Here is a 24,570-nt window from a genome sequence, read left to right on the forward strand (position 1 = left end):
ACAGCTCCAGGTTAATCTGTTTTTGCTTCGGTCGTTTTCCCCTACACACCAACTTCACACCGGGGTTCCTCATTTAACACTCATCTGTAGCCGCGCAGATCTGGACGGGCATCGACTTGGAGACAGACTCAGAGCCCGCTCGGCATCCATCGGGCTTCTAATCAATGGAGCTATCTGTGAGCCCATCGGAGCCGCTTTAGGTGAGGTCTTATCAAAGATAGCAATTTGTGTGGGCTGTCTTCATCTGCCTCCGATCCTGTGGAAGTGACTGCACAGATTAAGGCTGCAGACCCGCTGCTGAGATCCCCCAGACGGTTCCCTGGGTAAGCGACAGGTGAGCGCTTCGAGCCGAGTCTCTATTTCCCCACTATTGTTTAGCTCTGGTAGCCAGATCGGCGTCTGCTATGGAGACGTCCACCTTCGTCGCCAGGTGGTAACCATTTATCGCGCTGGTGGAAATGGGGGGTAACAAGGTGATCTGGTTTCCCTTATCGGCTGAATTAAGACCCATCTGCTGTTTTATACATGTTTCTTCAAGATATGAGGAAAAACACGCACATTCCGCACAAGGCAATTGCATATGACGATGGCCTCGTGCGCCTCAATCAGTGGTCGCGTGCAGTCTTTATTTTTGTTTGTTTTTAATCACCAGAGGCCTAAACGACCAGCCCGAAAGAGCGTCTGTCCTTTAATGAGACGTCTAACTTTTCATTTTCGGCTTAAACTTCTGGAAATTAATTCGATCCCTAGTAATGAACAGAGCGCGTCACGCACCTGTGTATTTCCGCTGCGCATGCCCACAGGCGCGCGCATAGACGTCTGAGCGCGTGGTGACCGCGGAAGGGAGGCAATTGTGATTATCTATACCGTGAGATGGCCATAAATATTCAAATAATGGGATCGATCACTTTTACTTCTTATTACTATATTTTTTGTTTTTTAATTATCATGAGGCATTTATTTTCACCTTGAAGTTGTTGCAATCGAAACTTTATTTGAATATTCTTGTTTGTAATCTTGTTTTTTTTGTCACTACTTTAGATGGAGTATTTTACATTAGGGTTTAGGATTTGTAGTCCAGATAAAATGAAAAATATTATGATCTTTAAAATTGTAGCTCGTGGCATTACAGTGGAAGTAGACATACTGACCAAGCCTAAAACTTCTTATAGCTACATGTACTCTCTGTTATAACAAACTGAAGACATTGTTGGTCTGGGTGATCTACCGCCAAATGACACAAGTATTCTGACTTTAGAATACAGGTACATTTATAAATAACTTACAATTAAATCCAAACAAAATAAAAATGCTCATGACTTTATCGTGTTTAACCTGATGCTTTTAATCTGAAAAACATCGGACCATCCTGTCTTAAGCTCCATGTTCCAAACAGCTACCACAAGTTATGGTAAACTCTTTTGTCGACTTTCTCTTGTGTAGAGTTGACAGAAAACAGTCTTTTCTTTACAATGTGTCTGCAGAACAGGCAAGCAAATCTGAGTGGCTCCCTGGTATATTATTGAACCAAACAGCACCCCTGCTGTTTTCTGTATTGGTCAAATCTGGTCCGACCGGCTACACCCTGTTCGTGCAAAATGTGATAATGTCGTTACAAACGGCCACAGTATGTCCTCTCCTCTGCTGGAGTGGAGGAGCAACAACACTCATCTGTGCCGTTGAGTAGGAGGTCTGAGAGTTGAGGTGGGAGCTGGTCTCTGAGAAAATGCACCTTCGATGATAGTGGTGCACCAGTACTAATGGAAACCAGTGTTTCAATTGTTTTTATATTTAAAAAAAAAAAAAAAAATATGTTCTTATGTGGATTGAGACTGAATGTAGAAGTACAAATATTAATATAAATGTTTCAAGTTCACTCCTACACCAGAAGGAAATGTCATACATTTACTGTTTTATAGTAACATTTTTCATGTTAAGAGTATGGATCGCTTAAAAATTGTTACTTCTGTTAACTTTGTGCTTGTTCTCAGTCTGTCAGTTACATTAGTAATGTCCTTGTCATGGCTACTTCCCTGCAAAGAAGGAATGTCTAATTGAAATCCTAGTATGGTGGTGATTGTTAACACCCCCCCACCCCCAGCCCTTTAGTCTCTCAATGGTATGTACATGACATTTAACTCTAATTACACTAATTATTACTTGTATGCTAAGAGACAAAAAATAAGCACATAATGAATAGCAAAGTTCATCAGGTTTTGTTACACGGTGATTCTCTAATGGCTCTACAATTGGTTGCCCTACAATATAATGGTGTCATGTTTTCATTATTTCTGAGTCAAGACAGTTGAATATTAAGCTTTCTATCTATCATTTTCTACATATAACCGTGCTGTGGAGTTTTCCTGGTCCCTGGAAGTAAATTCTGTGTGTTAACCTACTGGATGTTTGACACATTTTAGTTTCTGAGAGGATCCAACCACCTTGGCTTTAAATAGCTCCGTTTTTCAGGGGAACTGATTAGCGCTTGTTTCAGGAAGTTGTAGGTCGAGAAGGGGTCTGGAAGTCTCTTGACAGAAGGATCTCCAAGCAGAACATAAACGAACCAGTCTTTATTATCATGATTTTCTTTGGAATCCCAGGATTTTAGGAACAGAGGTTTCAGCTGCTCCCTTCTAAATTACACAAATTATTTTTTTACTTAATGGAGAGTGCTGTTTATGGTTCTGGGAACTGAATTTTAAAGAAAAAAGCTTCTCACTGCATGTACATTAAATAAAAGGTTAGATTTTGGTAAACACAGTAATAAATAATTTATGACTGTTAATTCAGCTGTGACGTTGATTTCATTCCACTGAACTGCAGCCCAGACTCTTTTATTAGACCTAAATTTAGATCCAACTTATTATTATTTTACGCATTTTCCCTTGTTGCCATGGTGAAGCGCCGGGGGAAAAGGCAAAGAGCTGCTCACGGTTGTCTTGGATACAACGTTTTTTCCCATGTTAAATAATGAGAGGAGCAGAACCTGTGGGAGCACAGGTTTATTTTTAGGCCTGACGCCAGCCTGCACGTGTGGATTAAGACTTGTTTGGACACAAGTGTGTGTGCGTCCATGTGTCTGTGAGCATGTGTGCGAGCTGTAATTCAGTCTCACCGTGGAAACAGCTCAAGGCATTGTACACTTGGCTTCCATACAGTTAGGCTGCCACATGTTGTGGCTCCAGGCCAGACTTTCCTCAAGGATCTGGTTGTTTTAATTCGTCTGTATTTTAATTTGAATGTTTTATATGCCCGTAATGGCTATCCTGAACTACTTTGAAGGAAACACTTCACGCTGCTAAGTGTCCTCCTTTATGGAGACATAGATGCGATAAATGACATTACTCTTATCTCCTGTTTCCTCGAGAGAGTGCTGATCTTACTGACTTAATTCAAATTAGCACAGAGGCGAGTCAGCCTATTCAGAGAAATGCTGGAAAAAGGGAAAAATACGGCAGCATTGATTCTACTACATTTAAGAGATATTTCCCAGGCCACAGTTTTACCTTTTCTAATGCTTTTTATGAGCGTAGAAGAAGACAAATGTAGTCTGTGGTCTGACACAAAAACCTGCACCCTGCTGGCTTCTTGTGTCACCGGAATGGCAGTGTTGTCTGATATGAATATGAAATATGATGTCATTGCAGCTGCACTGCCGAGTCACTGTGCAACAGTGGTCGTGCAGCTGCAGGATTGTGTGTGAAGTTTAGCAACGCCACACTCAGTCCTGGCACTTAAACATTCAGCTGAGAACAGCTATTCGATCTTTAATTGTGGGGATTGATTACTGGTTGCGGCTCTTATTAGGCATTTGAAGTGTTCCGCAAGAAAATGTTAACAATTTAAAAAGGAAATTCCACCATTGCTGCACCGTCATTAAAGCTGGGCTGGTTGTTACTGTGCGGCAATTACCAGTCAGACAGGGAGAGTGAGAACCGACCCACTGTGAGAGCCCCCCCCCCCCCCAGTGCTGTCAGCACACCTCCGGCATGGCCAAGCTCAGCTGCAATCGGCTTTGGCTTCTTAGCAGCCGCGTGGTCTCTGCATACTTTTAACAAGCTCTGTCATTTCACTGTGCAAACATGGGTTGCCCACCGCTGAGCCTGGGACATTGGTATGTGGTATTATGGACTCGAATTGCTCCTTTCCAGCATTTGGGATTTAGCTTTGGAGTCTTTCAGAAGCAGTTGTAGATATTGATCAATTACTGCAGACCAGATGCTTGTTCTGTGGAGAAGAAATGCTCCGAAAAGGTCAGCCACCACAGACAGCCACAAATCAATACAGAGTGGAAATTGGACTTGTACAAAATGCAATCTAAATAATATAATCTAATGGTGCCCGAAATATTTTAAAAATGAATCATTTATTCCCTAATAAACTGGTAAGCATCAGTACAGATGCTGCAGGTGTTTCCAGAAGTCAATCTAAATCCATTTGTGACTGTGACACCTGGGGACAAAAATCACACTGTAATTCTCTGCAGAAGATTTTATGGTAAATCTGATTGCTGCAGGGGTATTTTCTTCTTTAAAGTGCATGTGATTATTATTATTATTATTATTATTATTATTATTATTATTATTATTATTATTATTATTATTATTATTATTAGATTGCGTCTTTTTCTTCACAAGTTTGCAAATTCATTTTGTCAAAGAACCTTCTTTCTTCAAGTTCTCAAAAAGAACTTTTCACTTCTCTCTCTTTTTTATTGCAGTTGACCCAACAAATTTGGTGAAGGTTGCTGGGAGAAACCCATTTTCAAAATGCCGGTGGCAACATCCAGCTCTGACTCCAGTAAGTGCTTCGGTCCTGCTACAATGAGGGCTTTAGTGTTTGTCTTTGTCTTTGTGAGAGCGATACCATGAGAGAAAAGGAGGGGACAGTAAAGGCTTGAAGATTATTCCCTGGCTCAGGACTTGTATCTCACCTTCCCAGTTGTAATGTGAATTAATGAGCTGTCTAATGCAGCACTGAGACGCTGGCCTCAGATCTGTCATGCCTTTGAATCCTTTGTGGCTCTGTGCCTGAACATGTCAAATCCAGCTACATGTGGCAGCAGACACACAGGCAGTCATGCATTTGCTCAGATCTTGCCTTCCATTTTTGTTGGCATTAAGTGAATGTTATGTGAATAACCGCTAATACGTTAAAACCAAACCCCCCAGGTTTCCTCCTCAAGTGCCCTTTACATCAAAGATTTTCATCCCAGTTATCTCGAATAAATGGAAGTTTGATTTTAAAGGCTTGAAATGGTGCTTCTGCTTGAGAAGCAAGAGGAGTAAGTGTCCCACTGCTGCACTTGAATGCTGTTTCTGCTGGCATGGGATCCACTTTAAAGTAAAAGAAACACAAAAATAGAGTTTAAAATATGTCGTGAGTGTTGTTTTGATAAAAGCTGTCTGGGTGACTGGTATTTTTAGTAAGTTGCAGTAAATCATTTTTTCTAAAGAAGCCTTTTCGCTGAGGCTATTTCTGCAGCACCTCAGAAGAGTTCAAGCAGGATCACTTTTTTTTTTTTTTTTGGATATCATTGGGATATTTTTGAACTTCTGAAAGCTAAGAATTTTGGAATGTCCTGGATTTATAAATGGAAAGCACAAAGATCTCTAATAATATTACCACATGGGAAACATTCTTAGTAAAGGAGCATCATCACTCGTACATGGACGTCAGCTCCCTAAGCCCCGCCTTCTTTGCCCGATTCCCTCCTATGAGCCAACCTTCTGCTTCTCTTTCCCCCAGTTAACCCCCACAGGGAAGCCTGCAGGGAGAAAATGGTACTGCCTCCTTTCTCCAGCCTACTAGAGCAAGCATCACACCTCCCCCTTTCTTTCCCATTCTCTCCACCCTCTTTTGCTCACGCTCGCAGCCCTCTCTCGTTTCCATCCATTCATACGAAGGCACTCAGCCAGGCGTAGCTGATACACGTTCACATCATGAGCAAGTGAAGAGGGAGGAAGAAGCGAGAGAGTGAGAGACGGAAAGAGAGAGAGACTTCTGCTTCAGATACAGTATTGGGTGTGTTACTGTAGAAAGGTGTAGTTCTCTATGGCTGGCACTGTGTTTGGAAGGCTCTCCTTGGAGGAAGGGGACTCTACCAACTCCCTGGAGGGCCTGGACAATAAACTGGGGACAGAGGGTAAGACCACCAGTCGCTACCTGCAGCATGTGTGAGGGATGCAGCTTTTTAAAAAAAAAATGAGCTTCTAGACTAAAACTGAAGTGGGTGGAATCACTGTTGAATGACAGCGGGCAAAAAGGTGATGTGGGCATGGGCCAAATTTGCATCGGACCTGTGTATGATGTGCCGGTCCAGCGCTCTAATGTGTGATGAAGATGAGCAGAGGCAGATCCAAAACCCCAGCCGGCACGTGAAGCACTTGATCTGTGGTAGGCGAGGAGATCAGCTTTGTTTCAATTCATTGCTTTAATATTACCTCCCAAGAAAAAACTTTAAGACTTGTGAAATAAGAACGGGTCAAAGTAATCATAATAATGCACAAGCGATAAAGATATTGCTGAAATCGTATGGCGTGGGAGAGACCACGCATCCGCTTCATAATTGATGAGAGTTGCTAAATATTACATAGAGATGTATATAACTAGTCTTGTATGATGGCTTCTGTACAGGAAGTGTCACCCTTCTTTCCTCTGTTGTCATGCGAAATAAGTCCGGCGCTAGATGGATCATGACATCATCGCGCGGGCTTAAGGCACGTCACACAGCACTGTTGCAACTTATCCTTTGCTGTGACACCCGACAAGACACCAGCGACAACAGCAATGAATCACGTTCTCTGTCAGGGCAAATTTCATCAGTTCAGTTTAGTGTGTGAGCTCACGTGCATGTGAAAGAGGGGAAAAGAGATTCCTGGGAGCATTGTATATTCATGGCGAGTAGGGGGTCATCCATATGCAGCAGTGTTCTGATCAGAGGCGTTACGTCTTAAAAGCGTCAGACCAACCTTCAGATATCTCAGGGAGCTTTATCCTCCCTTTTTACACAGACGCACACACACATTCAGATGCAACTGTGTGGAATAATGAAGTAGTATTAAAACAGATGGATCACCAAGTGTTTGTAGATTAGCCTGTCAGAGATAATTGCAGGGTCTCAAGTGAATGGACCGATTTAAGTGTGGGGGATATATGGTAAAGCAGCTTTTCTATCAATTATTTTATGCTGATTGCTACCTGGTGATCTTTGTTCACTCTGAAGTTAGCTCTTGAAGACAAGTAAATGTGCAGTCAATATGTTGAGATCCAGTTAAAGAGCATTTTCTGGGAACTGAAATTGAGATTGTGCCAGGTGTGAGAGTGTGATGGGACCTACTGTCCATTTGCAAAATGTCAACAAATATCAAGTGTTGGCTTCAGTGGTGACCTTCAGTCAGATAATACAGCTGCACACCTATCGTGCCAGATGGGAACAAGCATCTCCATGGCAATGAGGTGACTTGAATAGCAATCTTAGTCCTGTCTTCCATTTGATTGGTTACTGCGCCACATTCAAAGGTTGTTTTTTTAAAGGCCTTTAATGCAGTCGTTTATTTATCCTATTGGTAGGATGAAGAAAATTCAATTTTTTTAAAATCTCCAACTACAAATGATATCATTGCTGTCCCCTTAACTCTGTTAGCTCTGTATTGATTGACTCTTCCTCACACAATCATGTTATTGAGCCTGTTGTGTTGGGAAAATGACGTTAAGTATCACGCAATTAGGAGACACTGAGTCAACAAGATTCGTTGCTTCAGCGTCCCACAGCCAACCCCCGCCCCTCCTCTCAGCAGCAGTATCCCACACTACCTGAAAAGAGTCACCCAGGCAGAGGGAGATTTGATCGCACAGGTGTTTTTCTGGCAGAAAGAATCGTTACCACCTGCGTGATTAATTCAAACTTTAGTGAAAAAACAGGAAAACCTATCCATCTAAAATATCTACGCAAATGACAGGAGAAGATTGCTGCTTTTTCATGGAAACTTACCATAGATAAAGTATTTTTCTCCCATGCATTCACCTTTTATTTTCCTTTGCTTTTCGACTGATTTTGTCATTTGCCTAGTTCATGCACAATTTTTCCAGTGAATTTTCAAAAATTTGCGTGACTTATGTGGTGTTCTCCCATAAAACAAATTTGAACTGATCAACTACCATTTAACTTGAATAAACTTTGAGTGGGACCAGGCTCATATCTGCTAATAGAACTTTGCATTTCTTCCAAGCAAACTTCAAAGATGCACTTTGTATTTAGATGTATGCAAGGCCATCAGAAACCTGAATCCTGAGGGGACCCTTAAATAACCACCAAACGTCTGTGAAGGCCCAAGAATATTTGGCACTTTTTAGTTTTGTTGTCATCCACACGGTACATTTTTCGTACAGTGAGAGAGAAAAAAAGCTGCAGCGACTTAAGCAGCATGTTCGGGAAACAATGAGAATATCAATGAGTTCTCCAGAAGGAGATCGCTCAGAGTTTCTCACTGCTGACACATGCTGCACTTTAAAAAGGTTGAACATTGTTTGTCTTCATTGTCATCATACCCACTGTACCCACAAGTTTCCCCTTAACAGTGGGTAAACATTTAATTTAAGAGGCAACCATACGTTATAGTAAAATGACGGATTTCTGTGTCTTTATTTTGATTCTATTGATCTATTTATAGCTATCCTAAAACATTTTTAATGACATGAGTGCTATAAATATTCTACTCGCGAAGCCACTGAATCTTTTCTTCAAGTTGATAAAGATCACTGCACACTCACTCGACCTATTTATCCCCGGAAAGTTGCAGCGGTCCAGCCATTGTTTTGATTGCGAGATTCTAGAAGCAGCAGAGTCCTCCTGAGAGGGACATTATCACAGGCTCATGCCCCACATCCCCTCCTCCGTCATCGGTTTCCCTAACCACTGCTACTTAGCAACAGAACAGCCTTCAACCTCAAGTGCTGGCTAGCAAGTCCTTGTTCCCCCGTCGTGCTCTAACCATAAACGATAACAGCCCAGACTGTGTTTTGCTCCCCGTGATGTTGACTTTAACTGTGACTTGAAGGTGAACTTGCGCTCAGATCAGATTTTTTCCTCTATCCAAGGCCCACCCTGCTTTCACAGAGTCAAATCATCAAGCACACTTCTGTCATCTGTTTTGTTTTAACGATGTCGCAGAAGTGTGCCATTCTTGTGTATTGCTCTCTTGTGAACAGAGATTCACGTATTTATACTTTCAAGAGTTGGATTTTGTGTGCACTATATACTAAAGGGAATTTAGAGTCACTGAGGTGGAAAATGAGTGTCTCCTGGGTCCTCACCTGTACACGTGGGGAAAATCCTTCGGGTATTATGCGTAAGAAGGAGTTCATGATGAAAGACATTGAAAATGTTCATCATCTCAGTGACATCTATGCTGGGTTGTACAGGGAAGTGTTCCCCAGGGTGATAGGGCATTGGTAATAAATGAGCTTTGAGGGGGGAAAATTAGATATGTGAAGAATAAAGCCAGAAACGGTGTGCCCAGCACTTTCTGTCAGATTAAGACCTAGCACAAACATTTGGTACAGAGACGTTCTTTGAGAGGAGCCAAATTGCAGGCAATAACAAGTCTGACAAAGCAGACGTTTACCAATCTCTGAATAATAGAATGACCTCGGCTACTGTCAGACTCCCGAAGATGGTTTATTGTAATATTGTCTCACAATCCCTGTGCAGCCTCCAGGCAATGACAATATCCAAACCTCTTTTCTAGTTCTAAAAGACCAGAATAATAAAAATGCATTTGGGTAAAACTCAAAGGAAGGTAGAATCAGGAGGGCCCGCAGCAGCAGCTTACAGTCTGGATTATTAAAGTGAATTATGCAGGAATTAATATCCAAGCTGCTGGGCTGAGATTCTGTTCCAGGCATGAATCTGGAAACTGCTGGGAAAAAATAACAGGCCCTCACTGCAGATGTCTTATTAATGTAATTTACTTAGGTAATTATTCAGAGGGCAGATGGTCAGTGTCATCACCAGGGTTCACTCTCTCTGACTCCCGGTCTTGAGGATGTTCTCCATATTGCTTAGATGTTTTACACGCACAGCCTCTCTGTTATAATGGAGCAAATCGGATGAAACAGGGAGAATTTAAAAAGTATGTTGGAAGTCAAAATTGTTGAAATCCACATGTTTAGTTGTTTGTCTCTAAAGAGCTTCAGAATTCAAATCAATTTGAAACTTAATGAAAGTGAAGCTGTTCTGGGAAGAGACTCTTCACTTTGCCCCCCTTTTATTTTATTTTTAGATTCAAAAACCTCCCATTAAACTGTTTTATGTGGCTGACTGAAACCTTCATTACCATGTTATTAAAGTAACATTGTCTCATTTGTAGCAACAGATGGATTTGAGCATGCTGACTGGGATGTTTCAACTGGTGGGTGGATTACCTTCACATTTTGCTCAGATTATATCCTGAATGTGCAGCCATTGTCAACAGAGGACAAAAATTGCGTGACCCAACCACCACCAAATGCTTTAAGCCATGGAATGAATTTCAGAATTAATTACCATTAGGGCGGTCTCCATGAATGTGTTAATGCTGGATGATTCATTTTAGGAATTAAAACGTGCAGGATAAGCTCTGAAGCTAACATTGTAGCCTGATAGGCACCACTGAAGTGTGACGAGCAGCGGAGCCAAGTTCAGTCATACAAAAAAAACAAGAATCTGCCGGCCTATTAAATGGAACTTTATGTGCAAATTGTATTTTTTCTACAGTGTGATCGTATAGCGAACTGGAATAGCTGTGCGATGCCAGCGTTTTGTGGCATGCACCTATGTGCAACTTTGTTTCTAAAGAAGACTTTAGGGAAGAAAACAATAACCCAAATTGATGCTTGTTTAATCTAATTATTTCACTGACAGCAACTGGAATCCCTTCTGCAAACCAAAAAAAATTCAATTAGCATTGTAAAATTGGTCAAATAACTTCCAAAATGCTCTGCAATGGCCTTATTGCAATGTAAGTCGCACCTGCCTTGAGGAAGTTAAGTTTCTTACCTCAGAAAAAACAAAACCAGCTTAATGAATAAATAGTTTTCTGACAGCTGTGTACTGTGATTAATTCCAGCTGGCACCGGGATGACGATGGAGTGTTTAATGTTTTAATTTCTCTTGCTTTCAAAGCATCGTGTGTGTGTGTGTGTTTGTGTCCGTGTTTGTGTGTGTTTGGCTTACAGAAGTGCTTTGCAGCATTAATAGCATATGCTTATAGCCTCAACATATTGCATTTAAACGAGTGTCCGTCTTCTCCTTTGGTAGCCCACTGCAGCCTGCAGCAAAATCCAAACCCATCTCTTCCTTTTGGTTTGGTGCTAGTGGGATCTTAGTTGCATTTCAATCCTCTACTGTTGCGTTTAAGAGGGAGAAAGTGGGGATTTGTAGAAGAAAGATACAGCCAGAAATGAAGAGGAAGGACACTGACAGCACTGAAAAAACTGTGAAGCAGCTCCCATTTCAGTCCTACGCAGCCTTGAGATACTGCAACACTGTAAAATACCTGTTTTGCGCTCACTGTTTTTCTCTCGGGTGGAGTAAAAACGGCATTTTCTTTTCTTTCCTGTGTGTGTTTTGCAGCCATGCATCAGGCCCTGGACACACTGAGTGACAGCACAAGCTCAACTACTGCCAACGACCTGGACCTCATCTTCCTCAAGGGCATCATGGAGAGCCCAGTGGTGATGAGATCTTTATTTTACACCCTTTGAAATATCTACAGAACATCTGTTTGTGTGTTTCTGTGTGCCCTTTATGAATACATAAATGGATCATTTCTGTTCAAGTGTCATTTGCATGGCATGTCTGGATATAATCCTTTCTGTAATGTTAAAAAGATCTTTTAAATTCACCAATTTCTGTGATGCTACAGCCTGAGTAGCTTGGTAGGGAAAAAATGCAAATTAATATGAACACCTGGTGTGGTTTTTTATTTGGTACAATGAATCGTGACACCTAATATGAATGGCGCTTTATGCCCTGGTTGACAATGCAGGCATGATTACATAGAAAATGCTTTGTATTAGCTACAATATACAATAAAACTTTAATTTCAACAAACTAGTTTTAGACTCTGGAGGGTTATGGAACAATGGGGATACAGCATGTGTTGTTTCAGGCCTGTAGCTCATCTGTAAGAAAACATCCATCTCTGGGTTTTTCCTCTAACATTAAACAATGAGCAGGGAAAAGAAAATAATTCTGTAAAAATTGGCGATTTTCTCTTTTATAGCCTCTCTGTTAACAGTTTTTAATCAGCTAAATCCTGATTCCAAATAAGTAATGCATAACTAAAGTGATAAATCTCTGAACACCATTAAGGAGGGGGTAAATGTGAAGTTAGTCTCCATTCCTTTGCTGTAATCTCTGCTCATTCCTCAGGTGCACTCACCTTACTAAATCTTCTGAAAAGGACCTCCACAGCACTTTCTGCACTTCTGAAGTATTTCTTTCCTCCATGACACGTATATAAATATTCCACCAATACAATGGTGTGCTGGGCGGAGAAAATTTACATTTACATGCTTAAACACTGCCAGAAATTGCCGATTCTGCGACAGACCGTACAGAAAGCTGCTCTCAGCCCAGCCTTCAGTTGTGTCAGTTGAATGATGGCGACACTCGCAGTGAGCGGATGTCGACAACAGCAGTAATCGTTATGCAGAAGCACATCTGCAGTGCTCCTTTTACCAGGCTCTGACTCAGTACTTGGTTCAAATCAGGACTATAGAGGCACTTAGAACCATTCAAACTGCTTTAGGACATTACGATCTACAGCTTTTGCATGTTCAGGCTGTAAATAGCTACTAAATTCTTAATATTATAATGAGCCTGTCTCTAAAGAAATATTCTACTGGGAAGGCGAAAGCAAATTAGTCAAAGGTGTGTTCTTCACTTCCACTGGTATGTTGCAAAAAAGGTTAAATAGGTTTTTACATCTGCGACCAGCAGTGCAGTCAGAGAACATGCTGACGATGGAAAAAAGAAATTTCTCTCAATTACAAAGTGGAAATATCATTTGAGAAATGTTTGCAGTTGTATTAAAATTGCATAGACTTGAGTGTGTTTAGTACTCTAGATAAGGTTTGCATTTGCTCCAGTCAGCTTCCCCCACGACATGATGCAGCCCCCACCATGCTTCAGGGATATTAGGCAGGTGGTGAATGTGCCTGGATTCTTCCGATCAGGGTGCTGAGAAGCTGAGAGTTAGGGCCAGAGAATCTTTGTTCTCATCCTTTCTTACTCTGATACATGTTGTCAGCTATGAATTTTAATTTTGCAAGAAGGAGGAATTAAGGATTCAGCCTCGTTGATAGTAATCAAGGGTAAAAGGGTGACAACTGTCTGCTTGGGTCTGTAAGTGTGATATTCTGCCTCTCCGCTGGATCCTCCCTCTTTTTCTCCACAAACACGAACAACGCTGCAGGCGAGTCGGCCGTCCTGGGACTGACATCCTCTGTGGGATTGCTTGACAGTGAGATTGTTCAAACAGTGTTTTGGTGTACAGGTACAAATATATTAAGATGCAGACATCTATCTTTCTAGCTATCTAGCCATCTCTATATCTATCTGCATATTTCTATATCTATAGTGTTCTAGTCCTTAAACTACTTTCAAAAACAAGAAGGAAGGTCTGTAATACAAATGACATGAGGTGGAATAAATCATTATATTTCATCTCTGACCCTGAGCCGTGGAATCCATGTCCAATAACCAGTGAGGCTTGCCTCCTTGGCAGCAGAAGAGGAGTGAAAAATGAATTCTCTTGAAATATTGATGTTTCACACCAGCACACCCAACCCTAGAGGGCAGAGGATTTGACTCCAGTTTGTGTTCAATTTTCATGGTTTGTTTGCAACACCCGTTGGAGATATAAGCTGCGCGTTGTCCTCAGCAGGCGGTTTCTTTAAGCATTTTACTATTGTGTCCACATTTCAAAACAACTTGGTTCCAGGTTCTCAACTGGATTTGTTGTGTGATCGAATTACAGGCTCACGAGCAATTTGAAGAGCCCAAACTCGAGGCTGTGAGGGAGAACAATGTGGAGCTGGTCCAAGACATACTCAAAGAGCTGAGTCCGATCGCACACAGCAGTCAGGCCGCCGACGAGCTTGTGCGCATCCTGAAGGAGCCTCACTTCCAGGTCAGGGCTTATTGTAGCTGGCAGGCATGTGGGTTAAGTGTTTGATGACTTGTCAATGTAACATTGATTCTTAATGGTGCATATGGAGCTAACGCACGCGTTGCCAACATGGATTAAATTGATCTGATGTGGATCCGGAAGCTCTGCACTGGTCAGAATGACCTGATTTGTGCTGCATAGGATCACACGTGCAATGTGCAGTCTATGACATCATCGCCATCATTTTTCTTTTTTCAAATTTGCAGTCTCTCCTGGAAACGCACGACTCTGTGGCTTCCAAGAACTATGAGACCCCTCCCCCCAGCCCCTGTTCGTTCATGGATGCAGCCCTGAATAACCAACCCGTTCCCCCAGACGCAGTCAGGATGGTTGGCATTCGCAAAGTGTCCGGCGAGCACTTGGTGAGTCCGCTCGATAAATGCTTGGGTACGTGTTTGTTCCTCTCACCGTCTACCCAAAAATCTTCGAAGGGAAATGGCGGGGAAAGTTTGTTGCGTAAGGGTTGATTTAAATGTCGCAGCTGCTGAACGGTGCGAGGGACAAACGTGTGTGCAGGGAGTAACGTTCCGAGTGGAAAACGGCGAGCTGGTGATCGCCAGGATCCTCCACGGTGGCATGATTGATCAGCAAGGTCTGCTCCATGTCGGCGACATTATCAAGGAGGTGAATGGCAAAGAGGTTGGCAATGACCCCAAAGTGCTGCAGGAGATGCTGAAGGAGGCAAGCGGCAGTGTGGTGCTGAAGATCCTGCCCAGCTACCAGGAGCCACACACAGCCAGACAGGTCAGTGGGAAGAACATGCGCACGGTCAGCTTCACATTTCTGCAACTAGATTCTTCAACTTGCAGCCCATTCAATCTCTTACAGTTAAAAAGGATAAAACCACTCCATCCTGACTGGCTTCTCTGGATGGGACTCAGAAATTTGAACTCCACTGCAAGGCTTTAAAGATGGATTTAGATATGTGGCTAACTCTTCTTGGCCTTTTCAAGCTTTTGATCGTTACCTTTTTAAGAGCCAAAGAGAACCAAGTGTTTGGAGGTCTTACCTGTACTGCTAATGTACTGCCAAAAGGAGTAAATAGGAGAGGTCAGAGTATCAGAGATGGAAGTAAAAAACCAGGGAGGTTTTTGAATCAGCTCAACAGTGGCGACAAAGAAATGAATCTGGTATCAGGATCAAATTCAGGACATACAAGAGAAATATAGTCACAGGACTAGTAGCATTGCAACCATGAAGTTTAATCATATTTTGCAGCTTTAGGCCGGTGGATGCTGAAGTAAAACCCAGACCATCCTTGAATAGGCTGTTTTCACTGGTAGTTAATGCAGGTTAACGTAAAAAAAACCCCAAAAAAACTGCTAGGTTAGCCTGCAAATAATGACCGTACTTTTTAATAGTTTAACTTTACTAAAAGGGGAGAAAAGCAAAGAAATCAAAGCAAAACTGGTTCGGAGTTTCAGTCTTTCTAATATTTGAAAGAAAATCAAAACATAAAAAACTTCTTAACATGTTCATTTTACAGCTGCCTTTGGTCATTTCAACCTTTGATATTGTGTTTGTGTGTCAACAGTGTGTCGTTATGGAGAAATGCTTTTATCACACACATTACATGTCCTATATATGCCCACATTCCCCATGTTAGGGAGTGTGTGTGCCCTTTTTTGGACCCTTTATTAGGCTCACGGTGGTAGCAGCCTCAGTAACGAGTCACTCCTTTCCCCAACCATTTCCACCAGTTCCGGGAAAATCGCAATGTGTTCCCAGGCTGGCCGAGAAATATTTTCCCTCCAGCTTGCCCTCGGGTCTCCTCCCCAGGGACATTCCAAAAACACCTCCTGAGCTTGCGCGTCCAAGAATTTCTCTGACCACAAGCCCAAAACCAGCTCAACTGGCTCCTCAATTTGTAGCAGCTCTACTTTGAGCTCATGTTATGTTAAAGGTTACCCAACCTGTGGACCAGTCTCATCTCCACCAGTTGTGTTCCTGATCTTGTCCTTACAGGCATTATCCACAGCTCATGATCACAAGGGACCAGAACAGCCTCGGCAGTCCTGTAGGCCCTGCGCTGAGCCGTCTCTCTCAGTGCTATTTAGTGTAGTAACAAGAGCGGTGGGTGGGTGAGTGGTAAATAAACAATGATCCTTCCAAAAACAAATCTAATAATAGGATGTTTCTTCTGTTCCTGTGTGCACTTGAGTACTCGTGAAATTCATGAGCATTAGAACTCTTCTGGTATAATAAGTTGGTTATACCCCTGACTAATCCTACAAAATCCCATACCTTATACAAGTGTATTAGAAGAACTGTTGATTTGAGGAAAAGATGGGAGCAGGATTTAGTTGACATGTACTCTATATCCCTCTATATCAAAGCATAGGGGAGTTGCTTTGAAGTCTTTGATACAAGACTGTATTTGCTCATGTTTGCTGACTCCTAATTCCAATACCTCATGTCTCTGGCATATATACGCTCATAAAGGTAGATTTTTCCATCAAGATCTTCTTGAGGGCGTCCTCTCATGACCGATAAGTGGCCGTCCGCTTGGATTGTATAATAGAGGTTGATTAGAAATGCCCGATAGTGTTGGGCTGAGTTGTAACAGATGATGGATGACAAAACATAGACTGTTTTTTGGTCCTTGGTCAAAAAGATTGTTACAAACTCAGAGGCAGCCACCGTGTGTCGAGGCTCTGAACCATTATCTTCAGGCAAATGGAGTATTAAAATATCCAGGGGATTCCAAATGATTGTTTCTTCAATGCTGGAGTTACAGGATGCACAGTTTTGTGTCCGGTGACTTTTACTAAAAGTAGATTGGAACAGGAAATAAGTGGTCTGATTTGGAGATGTTGGTCGTGGTAACTCAATTATTCGACCAAGGTTTAACTTGCAAGACCTGCTGATGCCGCAGCTTTCACACGTCATCGTTTTGCTTATTAAAACTCTTGTGTGCAGCCCACATTTCTCCAACCAAACTAACAAATAATCCAAAAAACAAAACACTATTTTGGGCTCATTTGAATTTGGCAATATGGTGCTTAAATTTAGCAAGGCCTCATTTATGTCAGCAAAATGTTTTCCTGGGTTTTTGAGGGCCGTTAAAAATAGATGGGCAAATTTTGGCGTTTTTGAATGTTTTATCAGAGCCATGGGGGTTTGCTGCTGTAGTTTATCTTGTACCACAGTCAGGTTTAGTGTAGCTTGCAGGGTCGGAGTTATCCACAAGTTGTTCAATCCACTGGCAAACGTGCAGATGTGTCCACAGTAATGTGTCCACATTTCCTCCTGATGGCTCATGGAGCGTTTGCTGAAGCTGGCTGGGGATCCTGCTTTGGGACGCACCACCGATTCCCTGTCGCTACAGTTGCATGCTGAAACGGCCCCTTCGGACTGTTTCTTTGACGTTCTGCTGCAGTTTGAATTGCACAGATCCCTCTCGGTGGAACCAACAGGTTCTGTAGCTGTTCTTGTGAGAACATCCCCATTAATAATATGTTTTATATGACTGACTACAGATGGTACAAGTACAGTTAGGGTTAACATAACGTTTTTATAACTGTACTGTTTCTGCGCAGTAATTTTTATTTAAAAACTATTTTTAAATGTATTTGTATATATAATCAAATAAATTTCTGCTTTGACTTTGATACTTATTTATGAAATGGCTTCAAAGTTGAGAGTTTTACAAATCTTTTCAAAAAAGGCATTTTATTTATGAAATAATAGAGAACGAAATAAGCCAAATGCCAGTCCTGATAATATAATATAATAATCAAACCCAGGCTTGATGACGTGAAATGAATGGAATGAACAAAATCTAAATTGTATGACCATCTAATGGAGGGGGGCAGGGACAAAGAGAACTAGGGCTGAATGTTTCGGAAGATGGACGGCTACATTGTTGGAGCCAACTACGCCATCATGTATTTGAGGATCGTATTAGAAGAACGTGATTAGATCCTTCGTCACACCCACAATTACAAATCGGTGCACATCTGTACCACAGCTGTGTTGGAGGAAACATACAGTATGTAGGGATATGAATGTTGACCCTGTTGTTTTTTGGGGGGCTTTGTCTTAAAGTTGTACATTCTTTACCAAGTTATTGCCAGAATACAGTTTGCAGTTTGCAAGAAAGCAAATAAAAGGGAATTGTGATTGAAATTCATGTTATGGAACTGTTAACTCACAGGATTAGGAGTCAAAAATGTCAAGCAAAGTGGGAGAAAGCCACTGCTTAATAACCTTAATACTGTAGAAACTATCTGTAGTTACATGGCCATCCAGCCATCATTTCTCTGCTCCTCTGTCTATACTAGTGATAGTTGTAAACAAAAAGAAAGCATAAAAAAACATCTTCAAAGTTTTTGAACAGCCTTTATTTTTTAAGTCCATGTATGACAGTGTCTTTTTTCCTTTCAATTTAATATCCAATTTGAAGATGAGTTATGATTCACCCCACCCAAGGCAGATGGGTTTAGATGGGGCAACCGGTTTTTCATCAAACAGGTTTATTCTGTAGAGCACAAAGAGATAAATGTTCCAAAACCTTTCTTTTTATTTCTGTTCAGAATTAGTTTAGAAACGCAGCAATGGCGACAGATTCAATAATAGGATGGGAGTTGAGCAGAGCACTTTAATGGCTTCTCCATCCAGTACGGGCGTTATTGACCAGTCACTGACTTGGTGCAGTTAAACGAGCGTGTCGATACTGTTACACGTTCCACATTTAAGTCATGGCTGTGGTTCTGACAGGTACTTATTTGATGTTGTTACAAGTGTCAGACTGTTGCTAATGCTGATGGTGAAGATCTGATGGATCCTTCCCTCTCATAGATGCAGCATAAATTGGATGAAATCAGTCCCGCAGATGATGAAAGCATTTCATATGATGAAAGCATTTCATATTCAGTACTTTTAACAGTGCAATGTGATTTCCCTCACTGTCCTTTGCGCCACATTTGTTTGGAATATTTCTTCATTACTCTGATTGTAGTGGGACATGCTGAGATTCTTAAAGCATGAATTCAAGCATATCTCAGAAGAATCGAGCAGGACTGAACACGGAGAATACTACAGCAGAGTGGGAGTGGATCAGCCAGGAGGCACTTGGGGCTCTTCATCTTTAACCCCACCTGACCTCAGAGAATGTGCAGAATGTGTATTTACAGCAGCCTTTTAAAGGCCCGCATCTCCAAAATGGTCCAAGCAGCTGTGCCCCTGCTTTAAACTCCCTCTGGTATTGCTTAGTGGATGCCGGACATGCAACGCTCTGGCTTGAAATGATGTGAACAACTGAGAACAAACAAACGTGTCACATGTCCAAGATTAGCCTAAGTGCTAATGGTTGTAAAGCAAATTAAGAGATCTCTCTATTTTTTAATACAATCCAAGCTTCCCCCTTTTGGCTTAGGGGTGTTGCCACGGACCTGCACCATAGCCCACCAGCAGGGGGCATATATATAAGCAGCTTAATTAAATTTTAAACACCAAATTTCATCTTGCTTGAAGAAACAACTTGTCATTCACCACAAAACACCTTGCAGGTTCTAGTGAAATAAGGCTCTGTTAGACATATTTTTTCTCATATCAAGCACATTTTGCATTTATATTCCCCCCGTGTTGGTGGGAGTTAGTTTTTCACCCATTATTTATGAAATGTGGCAGGTCCAGTTTAGAAAAGAATAACATATCATTTCTAACAATTTCTCTACATTTCTTTGAGCTTACCCAACAAACACATGTGGACAGCTCAGTGGCCCCCCCCCACACACACACACACACCACACACACACACACACACACACACACACACACACACACAATATGAGAAAAGGCATCGTGTGCAGATGAGGACAGTGCGGTTGCTATAGAGACATATTTTCAGTGTTCTCTCTTGTCCTGTCTGAGGGTTAGATTCTGGTTTGGGCTGAACACCACATCATAATGCTTTTGCACTTTCAGGTCTAATTTAGTCTTTAAAACTGAGTTACGTGGACCAACACATTCCCTCTGTTTGGTCTCTTCAGGCCTTCGTAAAGTGTCACTTTGACTACGACCCCTCTCACGATAACCTGATTCCGTGCAAGGAAGCGGGACTTAGCTTCAACAGTGGTGACATTCTGCAGATTTTCAACCAGGAGGACCTGAACTGGTGGCAGGTCAGTGCCGCCCGTGCTGCTGCGGAGAACCCTTTCTTGTTTCTCACATAGGTTACATCGGTAACCAAAACCAATTTCCTGAGCTTGCCCAGTGTGTTTGACTCTAAAACATGTCTAATCAACTGAATTTACCAAAGTTGGATTCTAATCAAATGTGAGCGTACAGACATGATCAAGACAACGGGAAGGTCCTCAGAACTAAAGTTCAAAGGTTAAAGGGCCTTAAATACTTATGTGGAGGAACGATTTAAGTTTTTCTTCATAATGAATTTCAAAAATTCCATTTCCTCTCATTCTGGGGTAGTTATTGTAAACCTGAGAATTTTTTTTTTGGGGGTGGGGGGTGGTAGCTGCAACAGAAAATGTGAAAAACTGAATGGTGTGAAAACTTCCCCACTGCTCCGTACTCTTTGACAGCTCTTCCTGTGTGTTGCCAACAGGCCTGTCACATAGAGGGAGGCAGTGCTGGTCTAATTCCAAGCCAGCTACTTGAAGAGAAGAGGAAAGCGTTTGTGAAAAGGGATCTGGAGCTAGCGACTGCAGGTAGTCCTCTCAGCAGCATGCAGTGGAGCACAGAAACACTCCTCATTATGCAAATGTGACACAGACTCCTTGCCGCACGAACACACCGGCTACAAAGACAACATCTGTTCCCCTCTCTATCGTGCACACATTTCATGCGGTGCCGCGGCTGCTCATCCCCCTCTCACCTCTCTGCTCTTTTATCCTGCCGCTGAGCGCCGCAGAACCGTTAATGGCATCGATGTGCTCTCTGAACCAGCCGGCTCCATTTAAGATGTGAGCTCAGAATGTCGATAAGAACCCTGTAAATGGAGGTCTGATCAGGAATTCTGAGTTCTCTTCTGAAATTTGGAGTGTCTTGTCTGCACTGAATACAGTCATCAACAGCACAGTGAGTCAGAGCGAGCGGCGTCCCCCCCACTGCAGAGGAAGGTGACAGCCTGGCTGTACTGCCCTTCTGGGAAGGACACGACTGTTTATAAGCACACTCTGACTTCTGGGTGTTACAACTGAGGGCATGGTTTTTTATATACGTGTGTACTTGCATGTATGTGCACAGATATGCTATAAATAGGTGTGTGTGTGTGTGTGTGTGTCACAGTTGGTGCCTTTTATGAAAATAATTACCAGCGGCGTTTCAGTGTTTGTGTCCTCGTGGGGTTCTGATAAGACCCTCCAGTGGCTGAAGAGTCAGCCATATTGAAGGCCCAGCAGATTGCAGGAATCTCAGGTGTTCTCTGGCAACGCTGCGAGGGTTCATCAATACCAGCGCATTACGCCACCTAGTGGTATAAAAGTGGATTCTTGGGCCAGGAGCTCGTACAGTTTACCTTAATCATACATCATTTTACTAGCGGCTTTGGCATCACTCATAGACTCAGCAGCGGAGGTTGTGTAATTGATTGTGCGACTGCTGTCTGTCCTAGGCCCTTTGTGTGCTGGAATGGGTGGCAAAAAGAAGAAAAGAATGATGTATTTGACCACGAAGAATGCAGGTAAGCACACCACTGCCATTTTTAATTTAAATTTGATTTAAATCTGTATTCATGATGGTTTCTTTCTTACTCATCCTAATGGGATGCAGAATTTGACCGCCACGAGCTGAAGATATATGAAGAGGTTGCAAAGGTTCCACCATTCAGGAGGAAGACTTTAGTTCTGATCGGGGCACAAGGGGTTGGGCGTCGCAGTCTTAAAAACAAATTGATGGTGTCAGATTCCCAGCGCTATGGCACCACCGTCCCCTGTGAGTGCAGCCATGTTCCTTTTGTATTTGATGAACATGCATTCCTTTAAGCACACACCACTGACAAGAGTAAGACAGAAAACTCCGCTTTAGAGATGCTGCTCAGTAATATTTCTAAACCCACGTGTTTAGGGCAGGGGATTTCTGCACTTGACACTCTTATTTTCAGTCACCTCCAGAAAACCAAAGGTGGATGAGAGGGACGGACAGATGTATTCCTTCATGACTCGTAGTGAAATGGAATGTGACATCAAAAATGGGCGATTTTTGGAGCACGGCGAGTATGACGGGAATTTTTATGGGACGAAGATCAGCTCCATACATGAGGTGATGGAAACAGGAAAAATCTGCATCTTGGATGTGAACCCACAGGTAGAGGAAGCACATCCGCTCACCTTTTTCTTCTTCCTGCCCTTCCCTTCCACTAGATTTGTATTCTTTCATCAATATCTGCAGCATTTTGTGCTCCATAAGATTCATCCATCCCATATTTGATCACATCAGTTTAATTTATCAGAAAGTCAAATAGTCAGATTTGGAAAGATGCTCCCATGAGCCTTTAATCATATTTTTGCTTTTCATTTGTGCAAATCCAGAAGTTTCTCAGTGATGTTCTTCCCCCCCCCAAAGGCTCTTAAGGTTCTGCGGACATCAGAGTTCCTGCCCTACGTTGTGTTCATTGAAGCTCCGGACTATGAGGTTCTCAAAGCTATGAATAGGTCAGCAATCGAATTGGGAGTGGTTACAAAGCAGATGACGGTGAGTGTGTCCTCTCTGAAAGGCACCTAAAAACACAGTTTCACCACAGTTTAGGAAGACCGGAACGCCACTGGAGACTGGAGATTCTGCTGTGTTCACCACACTGTTATGACTTCCTCTGGAAACATACGTCTTTCCTCACCACTCTAAAGTGCACAGTCTTTGTGTCACTATGGAGATGTAGAATAAAAGCTCACTGAGAGACATATAAAAATAGACTAAGTAGAACACCAATGAAGCGATTCCCATGCAGTATGATTCACATTACATTCTGCATCTGTGCACAAAAGAATGAAATTCTCAGAAAGAATAAGGATCTAAATAGACGGAGAGAGGAACTATCTGGATGCTGTGGGCCTCTTTCACTGTTTCTATTCAGAAGCAGCTGTTCAAGGGTTGAATGACACTAAAATTCACTGGACAAGAATAATAATAGAGGTGTGCAAGAGGAGGTGGGGTGTCCCATAGAGAAACAGGATTTGATGCTGATTTGATGCACTTTTGTGATGGTTTCATGTTTATTCACATAATCGTCTCTTTTCCTCACAGGACTCTGAGCTGAAGAGGACAGTGGACGAGAGCGAGCGTATTAAAAGAGCTTATGGACATTACTTTGACCTCTGTATCATAAACGACGGCCATGAAGCTGCGTTTCGAACTCTGAGGTCAGCTCTGGAGAAGCTAACCACAGAGCAGCAGTGGGTACCTGTTAACTGGGTCTTCTGAAAGTCTCCAGGAGTTGAGCAGCAAGGTGTCAGGACCCCGAACCAAAGGGGCAGAGGACAATCTAACATTTGTAGCTCCAGAAGTTGGTCTTCCTGGAAACACTGTTAAATCAGAGCCAAGTGTCATGACCAGCCTGGAGTCGAGCCTTTCGTACCAATGCTAGCGTTACTCCATTGAGCCTAATGTAATGATGTAATTTATTTGTCAGGATTTGACTAACTTGATGGATATCTGTTGAGGAACACTTAGAGTCGATTATGAGATTTAGTGCAATATTTCGAGTGAGTGTGTGTCTTTATAAATGTGGAAATAGGTGTAAAGAACGTTTTGCAGCTAACAGTGCTCTTTTTAAGGTTGTTGGAGGAAACTTTTAGCCTTTCTTACTTTATGTAGTGTAACGTTTACAGTGGACCAATAGAACAGACTGAATAAGGAAAAGTTGATACCAAATGTCCTATTTAAAGTCTCTAATTCATGTACCTTATCATTTGATCATGATGTATGGCCGTAGGTGTGTGGAAATGTGATTCTTTTAAAATGACTCAACAATTTTGGAAACTGAATAGCAATAGATTTTATAATCTAAAATTTATATACATAATCATAATTGTTTGCTTTATATTGTATTCACTTAACTTCAGAATCCATCACATTGATCATTGTCAGACATCACCCTCTGTTATTATTTGTAGCACTCGGAACCCTTAAAGAAAACAAAGAATAAACATAAAGTAGCCTACAGTCTGCACTGGTTGTATAATAAAGACAAATATCCTGCTTAAAGCATCAGCTGGAGAGGTTTTTCTGTCATTTATCAACATTTCAGCATATTAAATTCATAATTTTCCCTTAAATGGCTTATGCAGAATATGAAGCTTTAGTGACTCACTAACTTGATTCTGCTACAGTTTCTACAGATACTATTATCTTATAACTCTCACTGTGCCCTGTGAGAAACAGAAACAAAGTCTAGCCG

The 24,570-nt window shown here is 42.0% G+C and overlaps 1 protein-coding gene across 4 annotated transcripts; it reads left to right on the forward strand.

Moving 5' to 3' along the window:
- Positions 1-23: 23 nt before the first annotated feature.
- On the forward strand, positions 24-24,380 carry mpp2b (MAGUK p55 scaffold protein 2b). Of its 4 annotated transcripts, none has more exons than XM_057039998.1 (13): positions 24-334; positions 4,721-4,800; positions 11,615-11,715; positions 14,025-14,177; positions 14,423-14,578; positions 14,733-14,960; positions 20,210-20,341; positions 20,782-20,884; positions 21,790-21,858; positions 21,948-22,109; positions 22,279-22,481; positions 22,740-22,868; positions 23,418-24,380. In XM_057039998.1, exons 2-13 carry the CDS (start codon positions 4,770-4,772, stop codon positions 23,592-23,594), a joined length of 1,644 nt encoding a protein of 547 aa, XP_056895978.1. In that variant the 5' UTR covers positions 24-334; positions 4,721-4,769; the 3' UTR covers positions 23,595-24,380. The 4 variants fall into 4 exon arrangements, with proteins under 4 accessions (XP_056895978.1, XP_056895985.1, XP_056895994.1 ...); XM_057040005.1 differs by having other exon boundaries at positions 24-200; XM_057040014.1 differs by lacking the exon at positions 4,721-4,800 and having other exon boundaries at positions 24-200.
- Positions 24,381-24,570: the final 190 nt, after the last annotated feature.

Source organism: Takifugu flavidus, chromosome 1 (assembly GCF_003711565.1).
Source record: "Takifugu flavidus isolate HTHZ2018 chromosome 1, ASM371156v2, whole genome shotgun sequence".
Taxonomy (NCBI): domain Eukaryota; kingdom Metazoa; phylum Chordata; class Actinopteri; order Tetraodontiformes; family Tetraodontidae; genus Takifugu; species Takifugu flavidus.